The 19,801-nt window shown below is 33.9% G+C and overlaps 1 protein-coding gene across 2 annotated transcripts; it reads right to left on the bottom strand.

Annotated features, from left to right (window-relative positions):
• Positions 1-242: 242 nt before the first annotated feature.
• Positions 243-10,958, bottom strand: LOC111020788 (ATP-dependent caseinolytic (Clp) protease/crotonase family protein). Of its 2 annotated transcripts, none has more exons than XM_022297560.2 (14): positions 10,503-10,949; positions 10,346-10,426; positions 10,170-10,238; positions 9,939-10,002; positions 9,029-9,108; positions 8,343-8,426; positions 4,459-4,543; positions 2,993-3,078; positions 2,782-2,903; positions 1,827-1,887; positions 1,546-1,644; positions 1,241-1,342; positions 1,103-1,144; positions 243-741 (listed from the first exon to the last, which is right to left on the bottom strand). In XM_022297560.2, the coding sequence occupies exons 1-14, from the start codon at positions 10,632-10,634 to the stop codon at positions 622-624; spliced, it is 1,227 nt and encodes a 408-aa protein (XP_022153252.1). In that variant the 5' UTR covers positions 10,635-10,949; the 3' UTR covers positions 243-621. The 2 variants fall into 2 exon arrangements, 1 of the variants encoding a protein (XP_022153252.1); XR_002602749.2 differs by having other exon boundaries at positions 645-741; positions 1,241-1,347; positions 10,503-10,958.
• Positions 10,959-19,801: the final 8,843 nt, after the last annotated feature.

Genomic DNA, 19,801 nt, shown 5'->3' on the forward strand with positions numbered 1-19,801 from the left:
AAGTTACACTTGAAGTAACCAATTGGTTCGTTAAGTTAGTGAAAAAGTAAAAAAGTAAAGGAACTCACGGACAATCGATTCAAACCATAATAGCCACCAACATAAGATTTAAAATCCAACAAATCTCCGAAGCAACCACATACTGTAGGGGCCAGACAGTTGTTCTATAAGATAAGGTCAACGTGCGTGCAATCTTGGCCCTAATACTCACAAATATTTATATATACATGGCTATGAGAACATAAGAAGAAGAAAACCTACTTATTTATTTAATGAGAACGAATGTTCATCAATATAATTGAAACATAAAGTTTCACTCATCAAGCAGATAATGACAGTTGATGTGATGAAATTACAGCATTCTCATCTCTGTTTTTTTTGCATAAAAGAAAGCATAAACACTGCATTTTGGCAATTAAGCAGGCTAAAATGTGCAGTTACCAACCTAAAGATCAGAATCTGTATACAGATTCTTTGAATGGAGGAGATTCTCCTGAAGGATTGGCCAAGCAATTTTGGGAACCCTGTAACTATTTCAGGCAATCTTCAGTTGAATAATTTGAGCATATAAATAGGTACGAAATTTTTGAACGCCAAAATGTATAAATTTGAGTGGTAAAATCAAGGGAATGCTTCACGTAGTTTGGTGGGTAGCTCAAGATCAGGCTCTTTTTCACTAAGTGGAGAGAAATACTGGTTCACCATATCTTCAGATACTTGCTCTAAGGTAGGAGGATTCCACTGACATCATAATAAACCAAACTCAAATGTTTCCACAATTTTTTATTACTAAAAATAGGTTAAACATAAATTTAGTTTCCGTACTTTTCGAGTATTGTGTCTATTTAGTCTCTGAGAAATCTGAACTATATATCTAAATTTCGAATTATGTTTCTGTTTAGTCCCCTATTGTTAAGCACCTTAACGAAAGGTTTATACCCATTGGTCGATCTAGTTCTTGTCAACGAAAATATATCTAATGAACATGTCATGTAAACATTTTTGGTCGAGTTATAATTATTCATTCTTACCTCTATTTCAAATTTAGATTCTAAAGTTTGTTTCATACATGAGAAACTTTGGTGTGATTTTATCTTCTTACCTTTGGTAATAAATCCTTGTCCACCACCCGTGCGCGAACGCCCTGATGAGCACATTATTTTGCAAGATGAAAGAATAACAAATTGATCAGAAAAGTTTGCAGCTTACATAAGAGGTCTTATAGTGATCTGGTTTGTACCTCACAAAAGTCACCCGAGATCTGCCTGGATATCCCTTGTAAGGACATTCGGTATTCACGAATCAAGCACTGATCGAGGGTTTGGTATCTTCCTTCTCGTATCTGAACTAGTTCAATAATAATGGTAAGTCAAGTTGGAAACAGAAATAGAAGAAATTATAAGATTTTTCTATGTTGAGGGGTGGGGAGGAAGACAAAAATGAGATGGAACCAGTTATTATGGGAGAGTATTCCAGTTTCCAGAAGTCATGATGGTAAATAAAACAAGACTAGAGAAGGAAATAAGAGAGTGAGAAACGACATACAGATTTCAAAGAGACCTTCAAGCTCAACGGTGATGCTTCTTTCAGTCGTTTTAGAGTGGAGGTGCACCATGAATCATTTGTTCCAGCAGCCTCGGTTTCCTGAAAGTATGGTGATTTTAAAATTAAAAGAATTAACAATCTTTTTTCTGCAAGGAAATTCGTAGGAAAAAATCTATATAGATATCCTAGCAAAAGTTCAAATACCACCTCGTGAAGTCTTTATATTGCATCGAACAAAAGATAATCAAATATAGAACAGACATCTAGGAATATGCACTAACCAACGAATCAATGATTTCTTCAACAGTGTCATGGCCGAAACATCTATCAAGTGTTTCAATCCTACAAAAAAGTATAAATAAACAGACGTATAAGGTAAAAGCATGTCTTTTCTTAGTAAGTAGGAATACTGTTCTAAGTAGACTACCATTGTTGAACATGCCCAGCCATAACACGCTTGGACACTCCCTAAAGTTGTCAAAAGAAACTTGAAGTCTCCAAAATTGTTTATTTTAATTTTACCCTTAAAGGCCATATTATTAGAAAATCAACCGAGGGGTGGGACAGAAGAAAGATAGCTACTGTCCAAGCAACAGACAAACGGTGTTAGACCTCCAAGGCTCCAATACAGAAGGTTTACTTATGGAAGGGCAAAACGCGAGAAGTGGATGACAGCCGCGTTTAGAATCAACTGTTTTAATTAGTTTCTTTGTGAATATTGCTGTTTCTTTGTAACTCCCTTGGGTGTAGTTATGTGGCTTTTGTTCGTGTTTCCTTTATATGATGTTGCTTTTGTACTAACTTGGGATATCTACTGTATTTTGTGTTTTTACTTTTTTCTTAACAGAAGTGTGGAGGAGTTAGATGACCCTCTTGAATTGGTCCTCCCTTATTGATTTGTGTTGTGATTTCTACCGTTTGTTCTTGATAGGAAATCCTATCACAGGCTTCTAAGAAATTTAAATAGCAAGGTAAACAATAATAGAGGCTCAAACCGCAATTGCTTGTAGGAAGAGAAAAGATAAAAATCTCATAATGCATCAAAATCCTTCAAATGTGTTAAGATATAGAAATATGTTTAAAATATATGTTTTAATGATGATGATTCTACATTTTAATATTCTAGCAAAAGTGGTGTGTTTTTGTCTCGTGTTCCATGTCTATGTCATGGTGGTAGGGCATTTTTTAAAGGTTTTACAAAGAAAAACCAAGTAGAAGACGATCAATGTTGCACACCTGTGAAGTAAACTAGTTTGATCTGGATAAACAAGATCACCATATTTTTCTAGTGAAGTTTCAACAACAGAAGCGTCATCAGTAACCAAATTCCCTAGATTCTCTTCAATTAATGGAAGCCTCTGAGAATAAAAGGTAACAAATTAAATGATGCCAAAATTTAATAGAGCCAAACTGTAAAACTTGAACACCAAAAGATTGAAGAACTAACTGAACTATGAGAGTAGTGCGTCGCAACCCCACAAGCAACCATCTCTTCTCCTTTGAGCTTTTCTCCTGTTAGAGCCAAGTACTCTCCTGCAAATAAGTTTGTGCTCAACATAACCAAAAAACCAAACGAAATTGTCACATTCATTTATTTCTCAATTTAACTCTGGATCTAACTTTAAATTTATTTTGCTATGCTGACAAAGCAATAATCTATTATCAGGTACCAATCAGCTCATCCCCTCAAATATCTAAAACTTCAATGATTGCCCGTAGATTTTTCACCAGTGTTGTTGCAAATTAAATCGACAAAGCACAGGAACGGGCAACTGCAACTCCAGACACAAAGCAGGTCTGGCCAGTAGCTTAATCTTAGCAAATTAGCTATGATGCGAGTGAGTTTATCCAAAACATTGTACCGTTAGAACACTCTTAATAAACCGAACCTTCATTTTGAAGCTCTGTTTGATGTCGAGTTTTCCATTCATTTAGATTGAGTGAAAACTTTTTAAAAAGGTCCAATTGCTATAGGAAAAAAGTATATTTTAAGAGAAAAAAAAATAAAAAAGAAATATACTTCGGTGCAGATTGGGAAGGTTAAAAAACTGATAGAAAATAAACCACTAACTATTACCCCTTAATTTGGAGTAATCTAGTGACCTGGAGGAGTAAAAAGCTTGAAGTGATTGGCTCCATGCAAAGGGAAATAATCAATCCTTTCCAATTGTCTGATAGCTTGTAATTGCCTTCGTCAAGTAATACTTATTGGGGCATATTTCAGCTGAGAGCTCTATCAGACAACATCTGGTTGATAAGGTATACAGAACTGTAGAATCCTTCAGTTTAAATACTAGAAGGATCCTTCAATTTATCTTTACAAATCGAAATATGGAGTCTTGACTAGAACCAATAATTTCCGGACCACTTTCCTAAGATATATTCTTTTTTGTTTTCTTTTCTTTTTTTTTCATTTTTGAAAAATATTGTTTTGATCCTTAAGTTTTGAGTTTCATTTAGTCCTTAGGTTTCGAAACCGTATACTTTTATCCCTTGGTCCCTGCTGTCAATTTTCCGTTAACCTTTTTAACAGAATAACATGGCGTTTCTTTTAAAGCTTGTGCACACCTCAAGGCCCAATGACATGGCCTTTTTAAATGGTTTTTTGTGATGATGTGGCAAAATTTTATAATTTTAAAAAAATACTCTCCCTCTCCCTCTTCCCACACTTCTAATATGTATCACTATTCTACGATGCAATTCTGATTTTGACAGAAAGTCGTAGTCAGAGAGATAAAATGTCTACTCTTCCAAGTCCATCACAAGGAAGCATAATAGCTTCATCTCTTGATCTAAAAACAGCCACATGCACGTAAAAATTCTATAAGTATGTGACAAATTAATTTGCTTCCATCATGTAAGATATTCTAGTCCTGGAAACAGATAGAATATGATGGAAAGTATTGAATTTACCCAAGCGACCAGGCAGATGTGAGAGGTGGAAGGATGCACCAGCATCAGGGTGGAAACCAATTAGCGTTTCAGGGGTAGCAAAAACCTGACATTGGTTGCACAAACGTACTTGTCAACCAAAACAGAAAGCTTTTCAAATGAAATCATCCAATGCTGGTTTGCACGATGAGGAAACATTGTATCAATATCAATTGTGTGTGTTAGCTTCAGTATCAAATATCAGCAATATGTAACAGAAAGATTGAGACTATACAGAGGCAGATGGATTTCTATCCTAAAAGGAACCTAGCCTCAGATAATAGCAACATTCATACATTTAATAATTGGATCTAGATTGCAAAATATACATAAAAGCATTACAACAGAGTGGAGTTGAGATACAACACATTAAACAACTAAGGAAAACATAAAACATGCATTAAGGTTACGTACATTTCTATCTTCCAACCATTCAGATTTGTAAAAAGAAATGAGTGTGAAGATTCAACTCAGGCATGTCATCAAGCACATTACTTAACTTCTTGTGCCACACATCAACTCTGATATTTTATATTTTGTATACTTTTCTGGTTACTATGCTATGTAGGCTTTATAAGACCCTCCTTAGTTGTAGTTTTATGTCTTTTTTTCTTTTCGGCTTTTATTATGTTGTCCTAAAGAAACAAGAAGTCCAGTTTTGCCTTATAAGGGTTTGCTTAGTGGTTGGCTGTACTGATTATCGGTGCATAAGAATGTTTAATAAATTGCTTATGAAGAGAGATTCATAGCAAAATCTTTGTCGTGTCTTCAACATTTAGTTGGTATGAGAGGCAATGACAATGCCAACTAGATTAACCAGACCCGTGCTGAAGAAGTATTTTTGAAGTTACCAGCCCAGAAGGAACCTTATCAGCTTACCATGGAACAAAATGATTGACATCATCCTGACTGTGCAACAGCAACATCACCATTTAGGAATCTTCTCAATCAGGTTACTGCAGGGAAGCTAGATCAACACAATGGTTGAGGAGAGCACACAACCATTGTGGTCAACTTCTGAAACATGTGAGATATCCCAAGAATAAGAAAGAATGTAAGAGGTGACCTTCCGTAAACAGCTTTGAATGAAGGAAGCCATTTCACCCACTTTTGAGGCCTATGCATTGCGAAGCATCTCAAAAATGTTTCCAACCCTCAGTTTACTACCTCTGTTTTCCCATCCATGCATCCATCTGTGGATGTTAGGCAGCACTTCTTTTTAATTGAGTGTCCGGACATTTGAATAATTCTTCCTAGAATAAACTAGTGAAGATTGGGTCTCGATCAGAAACAATGCTCCAGGGCAACCCACAAAAAAAAATATGAAGAAAAATGTAAGCTATGACACGAGCTATGAAGGGATGTTTGAGGGGCATAGCACCTTTAGATAAAGGGTAAACCAGCACGAGAGTAGAGAATTGGCAATCCTACCACAAGATCCATGGAAATGTCATCCTGTATATGGATTAGAATAGGCAAGGGCTGTAGTAAGCCAGCTGGTACCGTAACTAATTTAGCCTGTTGGCAAATGCCACATCACTTACTATCAGATGCACTCTTTCTTTCAAGTTTTACCCACATCCAATACACTTCTCTTGTCAAACACTTATAAGACTTCATTATGCCACAATGGCCCACTGTAAGAGATGAACGAAATCCTTGCCCTGTGCCTACAAAATCCTTGCTCGTGTCCTCCCAGAACGCCTCAAAAAGGTACTGCCCTACACCATTACTAATTATCAATCTGCTTTTGTAGAAGGAAGACAAATTCTGGATTCCACCCTTATTGCTAATGAGATTATTGACGAGTGGAAAGCTAGGAATATGGAAGGTGTAATGTTCTAGCTTGATCTTGAGAAGGCTTTTGACACGGTGGATTGGGATTTTCTTTATATGGTAATACATCACAAAGGTTTCGGGGTGAAATGGAGACAATGGATTAGGGCTTGCATCTCCACGACAAGCTTTTCCATTATTATAAATGGAAAACCGAGGGGAAAGTTCACAGCCACTAGGGAATTCTATCCCCTTTTCTCTTCATCATGATCACCGATGTCCTTAACCGGCTTCTTCTACATGGGGAACGACAAGGCCAACTCACTTGTTACGTATCTAGATGTGGCTTGGTTAAAATTAACCATCTCATTTTTGCAGATGACACTTTACTCTTCACCAACAAGGATCCCTCTAACATCAAAAATCTCCACAAGTTCATAAATACTTTGAAATTGCCTTAGGCCTCAACATCAGCTACAACAAATCCAGTATTTTTGGTATCTCTATCTGTCCCCAGACCACAAACTGAATGGCCAAGGTATGGGGCTGCTCATCCGGGTCATGGCCAAGTACTTATTTGGGACTACCACTCAATGGCAATCCCAAAAAAGAAGCTTTTTGGCTTCCTATCATGGAAAAACTTCAAAACCATCTTTGCAAGTGGAGCAACATCTTTATCTCTAAAGGGGGGAGACATACCATCCTCCAATCCGTCCTCACCAACCTACCCATTTACTACCTCTCTCTTTTCAGAATCTCGGGCAAAGCATCAGAGAGGATGGACAAGGTATTTAGAGATTTTTTGTGGGAAGGGCCTAGCACCAATGGGAAACCACACCTCATCAACTGGAACCGCACACAGCTCCCTATCATTGAGGGCGGCCTGGCATTGGGAACATAAAGCACAGAAACTGTGCTCTTCTCTCCAAATGGGTTTGTCGCTACATAACCCAACGCAATCAGCTTTGGAGAAGATTTATCTCTGCCAAATACACTAGGTCCTCTCAACACACTTGGCCTACCGTCTGCTACCCCAACTTCAAAGGGCCATGGAATGCAATCCAACAACAAACCAGCCTTATTCGGGATGTTGCCATTTGCCGAGTGGGAGAGAAAAACCAAGTCACTTTCTGGAATGACAGATGGCATGCACAGGCAACGTTGGCCAAAAATTGGTGCCAAGTGTTACTCTTACTCATCTCACAGTTGTTGACACCTGTTCCAATGGTAATACTCACCAGTAAGGTTTCTTGCACTGCCTTTCCAACGTGTATCTTATCCTTTTCCACCGCTGAAACCATCTTTGTCAGTTTCCATATTCTCTCCAACTTCTTAACCGTCACTTCTATGTTCTTCTCGATGGACTTTTGCATCTCTCCTTAATCTGCCCAACCTTTTTCTCTATGGTCAACTCCATTCAATCTGGTTTTCATGATTTGTTTGTAACCATTCCCTAATCCGCAACAGCTCTGATATCAAGATGATAGAACTTTATATTATTTATGAACAAAAGGGTACAATTCAGGAAGATCAAAGAGCTCCATTCTCTTCCAGACTACTAGACTTTGCTTAACCAAAAGCATACTCCCCCTAAGATTCTATGTCCCATATATTCTCTCTCTATTACACACCTCATGTGGATCTAGCTTTCAACAGCGTAGAACACGTTATGAGAGATGTTGAAGTATGTCACTCACCCAATGACATCACACTTAGTTACAAGTACCAAAGCTAACTCACATCTACACTCACTCTAACTTCCCCCACCACCCCTTACATGTTCCCTTTGTTATACATTTATTATTGGTGGCCCATTAGAGATTCATATTATGCATATAGTGAAAAACAGGGTACCAAGGGAATTTCCCCCATAAAGTTCAAATTAATGGCAAACAGAAAGTGATTGATGTATTCCCCAAAATTATCAACTAACCCGGATGCCAAGTGTATTCAATTACATACCGATATTATTACCTTATCCTCTGACAGAAAATAATGAATAAAATGAGAAGAATCGCTTCGAGTAAAAAAAAAAAAAAACTCAAAAGAGGAGGTGGGGGGGAGGAAATTATGTGTACCCAATGACTTACAGTTTTATCAGTTGCAACTCGAAAAGTCCCAGGGATTGAAACTCCAGCACCACCACCCATGGTAATGCCATTTAGAATTGCTACCTGCATGGAGATTATCAACGCATCGCTGGAGAATTTAAGTGCTTACATGTAGTGAATGTGGAAGAAGACACACAATCGGTAGAAATGAGTCTAGTTTAATGATTAAGGAGTGGATTTTCTCATTTGACGTGATTTCTCCAAAAGCAAAAAGAACAAATTTATCTCCACTAAATATAGAAGTTACACTGATGGAGACACACAAGAGAAAACACGTCATAATATACTCACTTAGTTCTCTCATCACATATGCTAGACCTCCTGCATAAAGTCATAATTGATTAAAGAAACTCAAAAGGAAAAACTATACTATCTCCATAGACATCCTAAATGTACCAAGTAAATAACTTTACATAGGCATCCTAATTTTTTCTTGATGAAAAGTCACTGTAAACATTCCCTATACCCACACACGTGTAGGAATATATTAGATGCAACTCAAACAAGGATTGTTTGAGAATTTTTTTTATTACTGATGAGTGTATTAAACAAAGTGCCATAATTTGAACAAAGCACCATAATTTTCTGCTCTGAGTAAGCACCATAATTTCAAGAAAATGGAACCAACTTTTCAAGATACAGATATGAGAATTACGAGTACTCACATGGGGCTTCAGGTATGTACCAAGTATGTATATAAAAGTATACAATGTGCTGAAAAACTTTTTACACTGCTCCATCTTCCCTGCAAAAGTCACCCAAGACATGGATGACAATTTTTATCAAAAGTGACAGACGAGTTAAACATATGAAGGTCAGTTCTAAGTTTTAATTTAACATAAGAAACCTAAGTTATTGATTAAGTCTTAATAATATATATCATCCATTACCTTCTTAAATTAGAGCATAAGCATCTGATAGAGCGTGAAAGGGAAAAAACCCCAAAAAAGTATTATTTTCTTCTGGAAAGAGTCAAGAGAATAAAATAGATACCACAAATTTTAGAAGTTGTAAGAATAATGACTAAGTGACCAAGATTAACACCTGTGGATAATTTAGTGGAATAAATTGATCCATGTGTCAATGTAAGGAGAAAAAAAAAAGATTCATCCAATTGAAACCATCAAACGTTATTCAATTAAACTACAAAGCCACATTCACACATTTCCTTCAAATCCCCTTGAACTGTTCAAATTATAGCCAGATGAAACCCTCTACACCTGTAATTCACTAATTTACTTCTAAACATTTGTATAAACATTAAAGGCCTAGACATCTATCAGTTAACTACCTCAGTCAAGTACAAAAGGATATAAGACAAGAGACCATGTAATGTACAGAGCTTCAAAGAGGATGATATTGACATTTTGTGCTTTCATCTTCACATTTTCATGAACTTTGGTAGTAGCTAAGTAAGCTCATTATAATATATGGAAACGCTCTACTTTTGTGCAAAGAAGTTCTACTTTTGTTTTCTACATGTGATTCATTAGTCTGGCTGGGCGCGACAGTTTGACACTCCTAATCCATATATTCAACAAAGTGTTAATGTAATAAACCATATCAGATTCTTACCTTCGTTTATCAAATGATAAAGCGAAACAATATCTCCACCAGCACAAAATGCCCTGCCACTACCCTTTGATAATCCAAAATTTAAAAATGAAATAAAATAGTATGAGCTGCAAATGAAACTGCAAAACTACAGCCAACTGAATAACCATATAAAACAGTACTAGAAGAAAACTCAACAGAAGCTGTAGAGAAAAGAGAAAAGGCTGGGATTCACCAAGAACAAGGAAATACCTTCAAGGCTACAAAACCAATATCGGGGTTTTCTTCCCAAGAATTGTACAATTTAAGCAGTCGAGCCCCCTAAGCAACAAGTACATTCAAGAGTAAGTAATTCTTATGCCACCTACTGAGTAATTTCAATATCTTTCCGCCCAAGACAAGCAGATTGTGAAAAAAACAACATTCACCATATTGGTATTGAGAGCATTGAGAGCCGAAGGTCTGTTAAGAATGGCGGTTCTGGACCAAGCCCTGCCTTCAACGAGCACCTACGATACATAGAGGTGAGCGGATTAGCCAAACTAAGGCCCTAAAGAAACGAAAATTTACAATTTGAAAACTGACTTCATGATCGAGATCATGGTTGGAATCGGAAGAGTTGTTGGGAAGAGAGCAATGGGTTCTTCTTTGAGTGAGGAGACGAATACTCTGAAGGCTCCGCCTAGTGAGTAACGCAACCTTCAAACTCTGAACCATATTCCTCTATTTCTCTTCGGCTGTAAGAATTTACAAGTCTGCAGAGAAGTGGTTCGCTTCTGATCTCTTCTGCAACTTTCAATCGATAATTTGTAGGAAAAAATGGTGGGAGATGAAGATTTTATAGATGAATTCTAGACTGAACCGGAACACGATCTTGTTATTAACAGTGGTTGCGAGTTGAGGATTCCCTCTTGCATTGCTCGTCGCCATTAGAGTTACGTTACCACCTGCACTTCATTCAACGGAGCAGGCCATAAAGAATAGACTGGGATTTCCTTTACGTTTTTAGCAGATTTAAAGAAAAAAAGACAAAAATTGAGTAATCGAACCACCATTTTTATCTCATTTCTTTCCCTCTCTTTCGTCATTCTCAAAATCAGTCCCTTTCGATTTATCACGTTTGGCAAATTAAGATATCATTTTTTTAAAATGAATTATAATTAAATAATTTTTCTTAAAATCATTATTACTATCGTTACTTTCAAACATACTTCAAAACTCACAAGATGTATTTATAAATTTGTATTAAAAGGATTCAATCATTTATAAAATTTTGTGTTGATATTTTGTAATTAAAGACTAAATCGATCACTTTTTAAAATTATAGAGATTAATATAGACATTTTTTTTAAAATATAATAAAAATTTGGGAGAGGAAAATAGCATTTAAACTTTTAAAATTTTTAAACTTAATTTATTAATCTATATCTATATCTATCTAAATCAATCTGTCTATCTATATCTATATTTATATTTATATATCTATAATATATTAAAAAGACGCCATCTCGGAAAAAAATATTTTAGGATTATTGTATCCCTTTAATGCTAAATATTTTTCTTTTAATTACAATTCACGATAGAATTTCTAAAGTTTTGTAACTTTTCATCATCTATTATTATATAAATTTGAGCTTTGTTCCACCATTTTGGTCACAAATACTTTTCCCTTCATTCTTCTTTTTAGTGCTCTCAATTCATTGCTCTCAAAAAATTCTTCAATATTGAAAAACGTCTTAAGATGCTAGTGACATATTCAAGTTGCAAGGAAGCACGTTGTTGGATCTATATCCTATACTGGGTCGTTTCAATTCACTTTGTGATTAGATGTTTTCTGTTTCAGCCACGAGTTTTCATCTCTCAAATAATGATCTTAGAGTACAATCATGGAGTTGAACTATCAGACATTCATAGAGGCATACTATTAAGAAAATTGGTGACTTGACGATTGGAGAGCCAACGACTTAAGCCTACAATTGTTCACGTTATAATTCTCAATTTTTTATGTAGTTACAATCATTTTCTTTATTTGTTGACGCAATGTGTGTATATATATATATAATTTTTTTTTGTGCGATATTCAATTGATTTCATGTGATGCAAATGAATAATAAAAATATTGGTCAATGAATTATGAAGTGAGAACTTTTATTTTAAAGGAGTTTGAAGCTACAATATTAGAATTTTTTGTTTTTTTGCTTTTCTTTTATAATTAATGTGTTTTTTTATTAAAAATGATGGGTGAAAAATCAATAATTTATTAATCATAATTCAAAGCTTATCTTATTTTGTTTGGAAAAAAATTTGTGTCCTTACCAAGTTTTTAATTAATTACAAATAGTAAATTAATTAATTAATCAACTATCAATAATAATCAATCTAAAAAGGTGGAATATAAATTTTTTTTTTCATTTCATTTGACTGGAAGTTAAAGAATTTTAAAATAATAAGTATAATTATAATATGAAATCAAATAGTTAAAATAATTTTTCGAAGTTGAAAATTTTAATATATGACGTTAAAAAAATTAGATTGAAAAATCTTTATAATTTTAATTGAACAAGCAATGTGTAGTTAAAAAAATAAGGAAATGAATAGAATGTGAAGAGTTAGAAGGTAAAAAGTTACGCATTCAATATGCATAAATTAATTATATCTAAATATTTGTATATACTTATAGGTAGAATAGGAAGGTTTTGGAATGCCAAAAATTTTATAATTTTTTTCATTCACTCAAACTATAAATTTGTGTGTTCAATTTATTTCCACAGTAATTTGAAAGTTTTATGTTAATAAAATTTAGAAAATAATTAAGAAACTTAAACCTATATTTACTAATAATAAACAGGAAAATAGTTTTAAAAATTGTGAACAATATAAAAGGTAAAACATCAACAAATTATAATAGATAGATTAATTTAAAATTTAATAAGATACAATATTGATGATGGATTTGATTCATATTTATATTTGGATATCATTTTTATCATTTTTTTAATTTCTAACTTATTTTATTAATAATACTTACCTTTGATCTTATATTTTTACAATTACATTAATTATAAAAAAAATATATATATATATATTTATTTATTTATTTGACAAACTAATGATATTTTTATAAATTTAAAGTACTTAGTTAAATAAATTATTTTTATAATATATAAAATCAATACTTTTATTATGCGTGTGCACGTGGTGCAGATATGGAAGAAATTTCTTTTTAACAATTATATCCTTCATCTTTTATTTAATACCTAATCTATCCTTGAATTAGAACAACCAATACTAAAATCTTTCGTATTCTATAATTTTGTATTTAATGCTAATCCATTACGTCCTAAATCTCTCACATTTCATTACTTCCTCAAATCTCTCGCATTACATTTGAATCTAACCATTACATTCATTAATTTATCTTTCATATCCAAAACCTTCCCAAATTCATTTCAAACAAAAAAAAAATTAAATTCTTGGAAAATTAATGATTCCTTTCCATTTTTTAGAGTCATGAATTAAAGTTTTTTCTCTCCCATACGTCTCCTCCCTTCTCGAAACTACTTGTTCACACGAAATTTTCGGAGAAATTATAATTCGTGGACTAAATACAATTTGTATTGATATTTGAGGTTTGTACAATCTCTATATTTATCCTTCGATTCTTTCCCTTGAATTATTGGCTTGTTGATCTGGATTGGCCTCTTGGCGGCTTGTTGATCTGGATCAGCCTCGGGCTCGATGATCTGGATCGACCTAGGGCAGAGAGATTTTAATCATATTTGATGGGATTGAGGATTTTGATAAGGATGAAGGATTTTGATCCTTTCCAGGATTTTGGTGGATTTTGATCTGATGGATTAGATGGTGAATGAACCCCTATATTTATATATAGAGTCTTTCATGGGTCTTAAGTGGGCTTGGACTCATCTGATTATGAGTCCATTGCGGCAAAATCCAATTGGGTCAGCTTATGTTATAAAATAGAGATTAGTACATTGATAGACTATTTAGAGACTACAATTACGGATTTAATTGTACAAAATTCACACTTTTGTCATGAAACAACCCATTTAAGATGGTACCTATCACCCAATTTACTAATGTATCCTTTTGTATCTCATCTCAATATTTGGTTACTTGTTACATTTTAAATCCCTTAAATTTTGCCTACTTAGACTTTTCAAAAGTTAAAAATATCAAATCTCCAAAATCCTCCATTATTGAAAAAATTCGAAAACCTACTTCCTCCAACTTTTCTTCTTCCTCTGTCATTCTGTTTCCGTCCATTCCTTCGTCTCCAGCCGCCGTCTCCGTTCCTTCGTCTCCGACCGCCGTCTCCATTCTTCTTCGTCGCCGGAACAGTCCGTCTAGCTTCTCTTTCGTCTTTGGCCGCCCGTCCATTGTTTCCGTCTCTTTATCCCGAGGTTTCTTTTTTGTCGCCGGCCGCCCGTCGACCATTCGAGTCCTCCGTTTATCCCGACCATTGTTTAGTCGCTGACCGGAAGGTTTGTAGGTTATGTGCTTTGTTTGTTAATTGTAGAAGGATATAGTCGTATATACTTTATAGCCAAATATAGGTTATATCTTCATATAAGTGTATGTTATAATGACTATAGTTTATATCACCATAGTTAAGTGTATGTTGCTTAAATTTATAGCCAGATATAGTTTATATTTCCATATAAATGAAAGGGTAGATGGATATAGTTTATATCTCCATATATATATATATATCATGTTATTGAAATTTGGCAAAAAATTGTAATGAAATTAAAAAATATTTTTGTAATAAATTTCATTATTTGGTAGAATATATTAAGGAGTAAATTTGGGGATTATGAGAAAAATTGAATATTTTATAATAAATTTCATTCTTTAGTAGAATATATCAAAGAGTAAATTAGGAGATTATGAAAATGATTGATTTAGGACTCACAATAATTTAATGTTTACAAAATTAAATTTAGAATATTAATCTTTTGCATTTAAATAAAATATTAATTATAATAAATATAAATGTCATAAATAAGGACAAATTTGACATTTGGAAAAAATTTTAAATCCAAAAATCTAAGACACTAAAATTTGTAAACATTGGACATGTGTGAAAATAAATTTTCAAAATAGCTCAGCATTATCTCTTTATAAAATCGGGTTTACTACAATAAATACTATTCCACCTCTCAGGTTTGCTAGAGTATTTTATCCCTCCTCCCCAATTTGCTACGGTGTATATTTTGTCTTATTCCTCTTATAAAATTCATTAATCTTTTTTAATTAAATATATTAAATTAATGAAGAAATTAATTAATTATAATTTTAATTAAAAATAAGTATTTTTCCTAATGATCCAAGAAAAATCTAATTTTTCTTGTTCGTGTATCTATTTCTAGATGTTTTTTTTTTCATTTTGTATAGTTATTCATTTTACTTTTACTATTTTTATTTACTTTTTGTTATCGCTATCACATTTTTAAAAGACGTTATAATTTTGTATAATTATTTATTTTAATTTTATATCTTCTTTTTAACTTACTGGTTCGATACCTCGTGCAAATGCACGAATATTTTCTATTTAACTTAATTTTACAATAACATAAATAAATGAGAAAAAACAATATTAGTATAACAATAACAATAATAAACAAAAAAAGAAAAAGACGTTAATAGTTATTAAACAAGTATTATTTAACAAACCCAGACTTAACACCAATCAAACATAAACTTAACAAACTCATACTTAATAAACCTATTTCCTGCACCAATCAAACAAACAAACCCTTATTTAACAAATCCATACTTAAGAAATCATCCCAAAATAGCGAACCAAACATCCCTAAATAGTTCAGAAAGATCAAGAACAAAATGTTGCAAATTTTTCGCTTACCTTGGTAAAATTTGAAGGATGATGATTGAATTATTCGTTCGCAACTGTTGGTAGATTTCTTCTTAGTTCTTGATTTTGGAAGAAGAATTTCAGAGAAATGGGTGGGTTTTGGAAGAAAAAATAATATATTTACTAAATGTCATGTCACAAAATTAAAATTACATTTAGGATCAATGATATAATTACACATGTCCTAAACTAATTTTAAAATCGACGAATTAAATTATGTCATGTGTCTCTCTTATGGTCATCCGATGTAATCAACTAATTGGATCAAAATTCATAAAGAGACTAGGCCCAAGCCCATGGCCCGTTAAGCTCATGGTTCATATAAGACCCACCAAAGCTCTGTAAATAGAGGGGGTCACCTCTCATACGGGGGACTAGAAGAGATCTAGAAGAATTGGAGATTCAGAGTCAATAGAGCGTTCAGAATCATCCACAAGCTACAAGTTGAAGAACTTCACAAGTTGCAAGCCGAAAAAATTCACAAGCTGCAAAGTTAAAAAACTTCACAAGCTACAAGGTCGAATAACTTCAAAAGCTAGAAGCCAAAGAACTTCAAGAAGTTGCAAATCCGAAGAACTTCACAAGCTACAAGCCGAACAACTTCAACAAGTGACAACGCCAAAGAACTTCAACAAGTTGCAAAATCGAAGAACTGCTGCAAAGCCGAAGAACTTCAACAAGCTGCAAAGGCGAAGAACTTCGCAAGCGTAAAGTCGAAGACTTCACAAGCCGAAGTACTTCATCAAGCTGCGGATTTCGTCAAGCAAACCGAAGAGAAGATCAAGCCACAAACTTTACCAAGCATCAAACTTCGCAGCTGAAGATTTTAAAGATTCTTCAATACGCTAGAAGCTGAAGACACAAACTCATTAATTCAAGAACAAGCTCTCAAGCTCTCGAATTAAAGTTCACATCTGAGAGAATTAATCAGAGGATCATATATTAGAGGTTGTAGCACTCCATATATTCAATACAAAACAAGTTCATTATTTCAAGTTTTTCTCATTGAATTTCTAATTGAACAAATATATATTATTGAGAAAGCTACGAGGGAGAAAAGGCTCCTCCAATTCCAAATTTACAACTTCTCACATTTTCTGGCAGTGGGCCACGGTAGAGAGACGAGGAAGAAGAGCCACGTGAGAAAATAAAATATATAAAAATTAATTTTTTTTTACAACTCATTTAAAAATGTCAAGTTAGAAAAGTTGAGTCACCTATCAATTGTCATGTCATATTAAGTCAACTCATGGTCAAAAAATGTTCAAAAATCATTTAAAACAAAATTTTCAAACTCAATAGCAAAAAAATATCTATTTTGAAACTTCAAGAACTAATAAACACATATTCCAAATTTTCTTAGGACCATAAATATTGGTTTTTGAAACTTTAGGACCAAATTGATACTACTCCAAATTTTAGTGACCCTAAGTGTATTTTTATTGTTAAATTTTATTTTATTTTATTTATCTCATTTAATATTCAATTTTAATTTTTTGCTATCTAATAAATGCTTTAATTATTTAAATTTTTAGTGGCATATTTTATATTAAGTTATTCTATTTTGATATGCATATTCGTTTGTATTTTAAATTTTATAAAATTAATTTTAAATTATAAAACGTGATGACATAATTTTACGAAATTTACTATATATTTGTACCCTCATATAATATATTTTATTATTTTTATTTTTCACTTTATAATTATTTATTTTTAATTAAAAACATCAATTATTTTATTTCAAAAAATAATTATTCAACTACAGATTTACTTTTTATTGAACAATTTTTAAATTTTACCATTCAAGAAAAACAATAACGTCCGCGCATGTAATGTTGATAAGTACTAAAAATAAAGTAAAATATCGAACACTAACCGCATAGCATGAAAAAAATAATTGAATGTAAGCCAATATAGTTACTCTTAACACTTTGATGCAGATTTGATTCTAATAATCGCTTATTCAAAGTATTTTTGTAACTCTCTTTCTAATAAATTTAATCGTGTAAAACTGCTAACTATTTTATAGTGACTGTTGACGGTGAATTCTAGTCAAATGTCACGTGTCTCTCGGACGAATAGCCCGACCAAAAAACAAGGGAACCTGAAACCAAAGAACTCGACGCCGGTGCGGTATCCCGCCTAAAATACTCCGACGATCAAGTTAATAATCGGAATAGGAAAAAGACACCTAAGTGTGATTGACAGTTTTTTCACTTACTTGATGAGGACGAGGGTCCTTCCTTTTATAGCCTCGGACGGCCGACCAGAAAGGACGACGGTTAAGGTGGCAGAGACGCGACACATTGTATTGGAGAGCATCGTGGAGCATGCTCCCTACAGCCGCGGTGTGGCACCACCTCCTGCAGCTCAGAGGTTGTCTCTTGCAGGCTGCAACTGCGCGGCGTGCCCGCCGTACCGATGACGTCCGTCTCTTGCTACGGTTACATATAGTGTCTAGTTGTTTGTGGTCCATCATTCCCTATTGGGGTGGACATGTGTCATGCTCGGTAATACTAGCTTGCAGGGAGCAACCGTATGTGGTCCTGCGCTTCCAAAACAGACACGGCTCAAGTCTTTTACCCCCAATAGTGGCCTCCTCCAATAATTTCTAGGAGGCATATTTAAGAATGGTGGAAGAAGAGGCGTGGCAATTGATCGTGTGTAAATTCAAAAATTAATCTTGAGTTTGAAAAAAAGAAAAATGGACAGATTAGGTAGTTCATATATGTGATATTATATTAATATTTATTTTAAATACTTTGTTGATATTACGAAAATGTCAATTCACCCCTCATGTCAACATAGACATATGAAAATACCAATGTATCGATCCACCATCTTCAAAGCAAATGGCCGAACGTAGATCTAAGAAATATTATTGGAGAAATTTTTTGTAAGTGGTGGAGATCGAACTCACAACCTTTTAATTAGAGATATATGTCAATTACCGTTGAGCTATACTGGTGGTGTAGAAGATTATTAAATGTGGCCAATAGTTTTATTCTGTTGGAAGAGATTTATGAAAGAAAAATCATAAAGTACACCAATAAAAGAAAAAATGTGTATATATATATATATATATATATATATATATATATATATATATATATATAAAAGTGTCTATTTGATCTTTACATTTATTTCATCAAATCTGATAAATGGTTCAAAATAGTCCGTTAACTATTCATTTGACTAAAGGAAAAAGTTACATGGCACTTAGCTGGTCTATTCCACCTCTTGTCACCGTCATGGATGCTGCCTGTTACTATAGATTACATTTTTCTTTGAACAATACTTGACTGTCTTCACCAACGGTTCAAAATGGTCCGTTAACTATTCATTTGATTAAAGGAAAAAGTTACATGGCACTTAGCTGGCCTATTCCACCTCTTGTCACCGTCATGGATTCAGCCTATTACTATAGATCACATTTTTCTTTGAACAATACTTGAGTGTGTTCACCAACAATAAATATCTGGCAACAAAAAGAGATAAATAGAAAAATAGAGACTTTTTATAAAAATGAATGAGCTAAATATTTTCTTTTTCTTTCCCCGATTCTCTCTCAGTCAAACGGGTGCCTGGTGTTGTGGGCATGCTTGTCCAGGGTGTGTTACCCATGGCCGCATGTCCAAACCATCATCACCACTCGTTTTACTTTCATGCCTTTAAAGCTTTCTAGTGTACTTTGTTTGTATTAGGTTTTTGGGGTTGTAGGTGGAATTTGGCCGATCGGCTTTAGAACTAGGTGTGTATTGGTAAGGTATGTAAGCACGCCAAATTTCAAGCCAATCGGAGTTCACACGGGCCCACTAGGCCACCGAGTGACTCCTCGCCACTTTGCATGTCTACACCTGCCACACCAAAAATGCCTTATAATGTACCTTAGGGGGGACCAAGTAGTCATCAAATCTCCCCCCGACCAAGTGTTCTATACTTTCTTAGATCCAATGTTTACAATGCTTATTTTAAAGATGTTTCC

The sequence above is a fragment of the Momordica charantia genome (genome assembly GCF_013281855.1).
Source record: "Momordica charantia cultivar OHB3-1 chromosome 6 unlocalized genomic scaffold, Mcharantia_2.0 BLBB01000006.1, whole genome shotgun sequence".
NCBI lineage: Eukaryota > Viridiplantae > Streptophyta > Magnoliopsida > Cucurbitales > Cucurbitaceae > Momordica > Momordica charantia.

What these genes read in the sequence shown, in the direction of transcription:
- LOC111020788 (XM_022297560.2), bottom strand. Translation starts at nt 10,634, where the DNA reads ATGGTTCAGAGTTTGAAGGTTGCGTTACTCACTAGGCGGAGCCTTCAG. An exon ending in ATGCTCTCAATACCAATATG is followed by an intron (nt 10,239 to 10,345) that starts GTGAATGTTGTT and finishes CTTGTTGCTTAG; the next exon opens with GGGGCTCGACTGCTTAAATT. An exon ending in CAAACTAGTTTACTTCACAG is followed by an intron (nt 1,888 to 2,781) that starts GTGTGCAACATT and finishes ACTTTTTTGTAG; the next exon opens with GATTGAAACACTTGATAGAT.